Below are 2,500 nucleotides of genomic sequence, written 5' to 3'. Positions count from 1 at the left end.
TTCCGAAGGAAGTGGGAGGGCCATCACAAGAACACTTCAACAGTTTCATGCGCATAATTGTGTGTGCATACATGCATATAATCATATGCACTTATCTGCAGATGAGGGCATCTACATGCATGTATATCCAGATCTGCGACTGTTTGCAAGGGGAGGGCGGCCGTGCTCTTTCTCTATGAAGGAGGCATTTGTCGGCCCCTTTATTGTTGCGCGTGTGAAAGGCGCGTCGTTTACTTTGGCCTCAGACAAGGGACAGCGTCGTCACCAGGAGGTCATGCGGGAAAGGGTGAAGGCGAGAGACACGCCTTTTTGGAACATAAGTAAGGATAAAAGCGAAAGAATATGTATGTGCTTTAGCGGGTCGGTTGTTATATGTATCACACACATACATAACCTGCCATCCCCCAACGCACAGACACACAAACACACACACACACACACACACAAGAAGAGAGGGTATGTGTGTGTGCGTGTGCTTACCCACTCTCACTGACTCATTCACTCAGTCGCTTACTTACATACTCATCTACTCAATCTCTCTCTCTCTCTTTCATTCTCCCTCTCTCTTTTATTCTCTCTCTCTCTCCCTCCCTCTCCCTCGCCTCCTGTAGAATCCCAGCACCGTGCAAATCCAACTGACTCGAGGTTCAGCTGGACGCGGTCGGACACGCCGTGGTTGCCGTAGAGGGTGATGTAGAAGACCCCGATGTCCCCGCCGTGATTCCTCGCTTCGTCTGTGAAGGACATCATGACGCTCACACGGTGATGGAATGCTGCAGGAGGTCAGGTCAAAGGTCAACAGGTCTGAATCGTCACTGAGATAAGTATTATAAAGAATTGTTAGGTCAGTTGGATGATTAAGGGCTTTGGGGTCATTTGTGGGTCAAGAGTTTAGTTACAGAAAAAGGCTTCTGATCAAACTGAAAAGTAAAAAAGAAAAAAAAGTCAGTGAGACAGATTTAACATTGATTTCAATCGACGTTACGGTAGCATTTTGTTCTTCATGCGCCAGTATAAAGTGAAGCATAGTAGCAATATATATTCTATATATCTTGATCCTCATCTATCAATGTGTGTGTATGTGTGTGTGCGTGCGTGTGTGTGAGTGTGTGTGTGTGTGTGTGTGTGTGTGTGTGTGTGTGTGTGTGTGTGTGTGTGTGTGTGTGTGTGTGTGTGTGTGTGTGTGTGTGTGTGTGTGTGTGTGTGTGTGTGTGTGTGTGTGTGTGTGTGTGTGTGTGTGTGTGTGTGTGTGTGTGTGTGTGTGTGTGTGTGTGTGTGTGTGTGTGTGTGTGTGTGTGTGTGTGTGTGTGTGTGTGTGTGTGTTCCCGCGTCATCTCTTCTGAATACTTACTGCAGAACGGCGAGTCGGGCGCCGTGATCAGGTACATGGTTTTCAGAGGAACATCGGGTAGACTATAGTTCATGTAGGAGTCGGTGTGCGCGCCCATCCTGGCGCAGCGATGCCAGTCAGGGCCGCACTCCCAGCACAGGCCCTTCCAGTAGGCCTCCCACGAAGGGCACTCGATAGCCAGGAAGGGGCACGCGCTGTTGATTGACTCCGTGAAATACTCGTAGGCGCGGAGGTGATTGCAGCCGATGAAGCGACGCAGGCCTGTGAGGGAGGCGGCACTCAGGGTCTCGGACTCAGGAAAGGACTTCGAATGGGGAAGATTTATGCGATTTATAGTGAGGAAGTAAAGACAACACAAAAACCAACCATAAGGAATGTTGCCTTGTTCCTTGGCGACGGACTCAAGGAAGTGCGCTCCGCATCCTGGCATCCTGATGCCACCGTTTGGATAGAAGTCGAAATGCCCGGCCGGCTGCAGAAGACCCAGGCCTACCAAGGATTTAGGAAATCAAACAGAAGTTGAAAATTGGAGTTTTCGAGAATCGTAATTTATTCTTCACTGATAATCCTTATTCCGACACATTTTGACTTATTCCGTTTAAGAGTATGCTTGAAAAAGAATTAATGTTATATCATTTTACAGAAAAACACACACACACACACACACATATATATATATATATATATATATATTGCGCGTTTATATATATATATATATATATATATATATATATATATATATATATATATATATATATGTGTGTGTGTGTGTGTGTGTGTGTGTGTGTGTGTGTGTGTGTGTGTGTGTGTGTGTGTGTGTGTGTATGTATAGAGAGAGAGAGGGAGAGAGAGAGAGAGAGAGAGAGAGAGAGAGAGAGAGAGAGAGAAGAGAGAAGAGAAGACAGAGAGATAGAGAGAAGAAAGAGAGAAGAAGAGGGAATAGAAAGAAGGGAGGGTAGTAAAAAGGAGAGAGAGAGTGAGTGAGAGAGAGAGAGTAGGGGATGTAGTGAGAGAGAAAGTAGGGAGGGTGTAGTGAGAGAGAAAGAAGGGAGGGTGTAGTGAGAGAGAGGGGGGAGGGAAAGAGAGAGAGAGAGAAAGAGGAGGGGAGTGAGAGAGAGGGGAGGGGGAGAGAGAGAGAAGAGGAGAGGG

At 46.8% G+C, this 2,500-nt stretch overlaps 1 protein-coding gene across 1 annotated transcript in view; it reads right to left on the bottom strand.

The window, feature by feature from the left end:
- The window catches only part of LOC122244501 (pancreatic triacylglycerol lipase), a 35,158-nt gene that overhangs the window by 7,988 nt on the left and 24,670 nt on the right, over nt 1–2,500 (bottom strand). Inside the window, exons 7-9 of the mRNA XM_086551461.1 lie at nt 1,718–1,840; nt 1,352–1,612; nt 641–773 (exon numbers count right to left, since the gene is read on the bottom strand). Of these exons, the coding sequence (XP_086407587.1) occupies nt 641–773; nt 1,352–1,612; nt 1,718–1,840 (517 nt within the window). The remainder of the gene's footprint in view (nt 1–640; nt 774–1,351; nt 1,613–1,717; nt 1,841–2,500) is intronic.

Source organism: Penaeus japonicus, unplaced genomic scaffold (assembly GCF_977035675.1).
Source record: "Penaeus japonicus unplaced genomic scaffold, GWHDUDI00000001_assembly GWHDUDI00000025, whole genome shotgun sequence".
Classification (NCBI taxonomy): Eukaryota; Metazoa; Arthropoda; class Malacostraca; order Decapoda; family Penaeidae; genus Penaeus; species Penaeus japonicus.
Note: the sequence above shows the minus strand (reverse complement) of the source record. Positions and strands in the feature narration are given on the sequence as shown.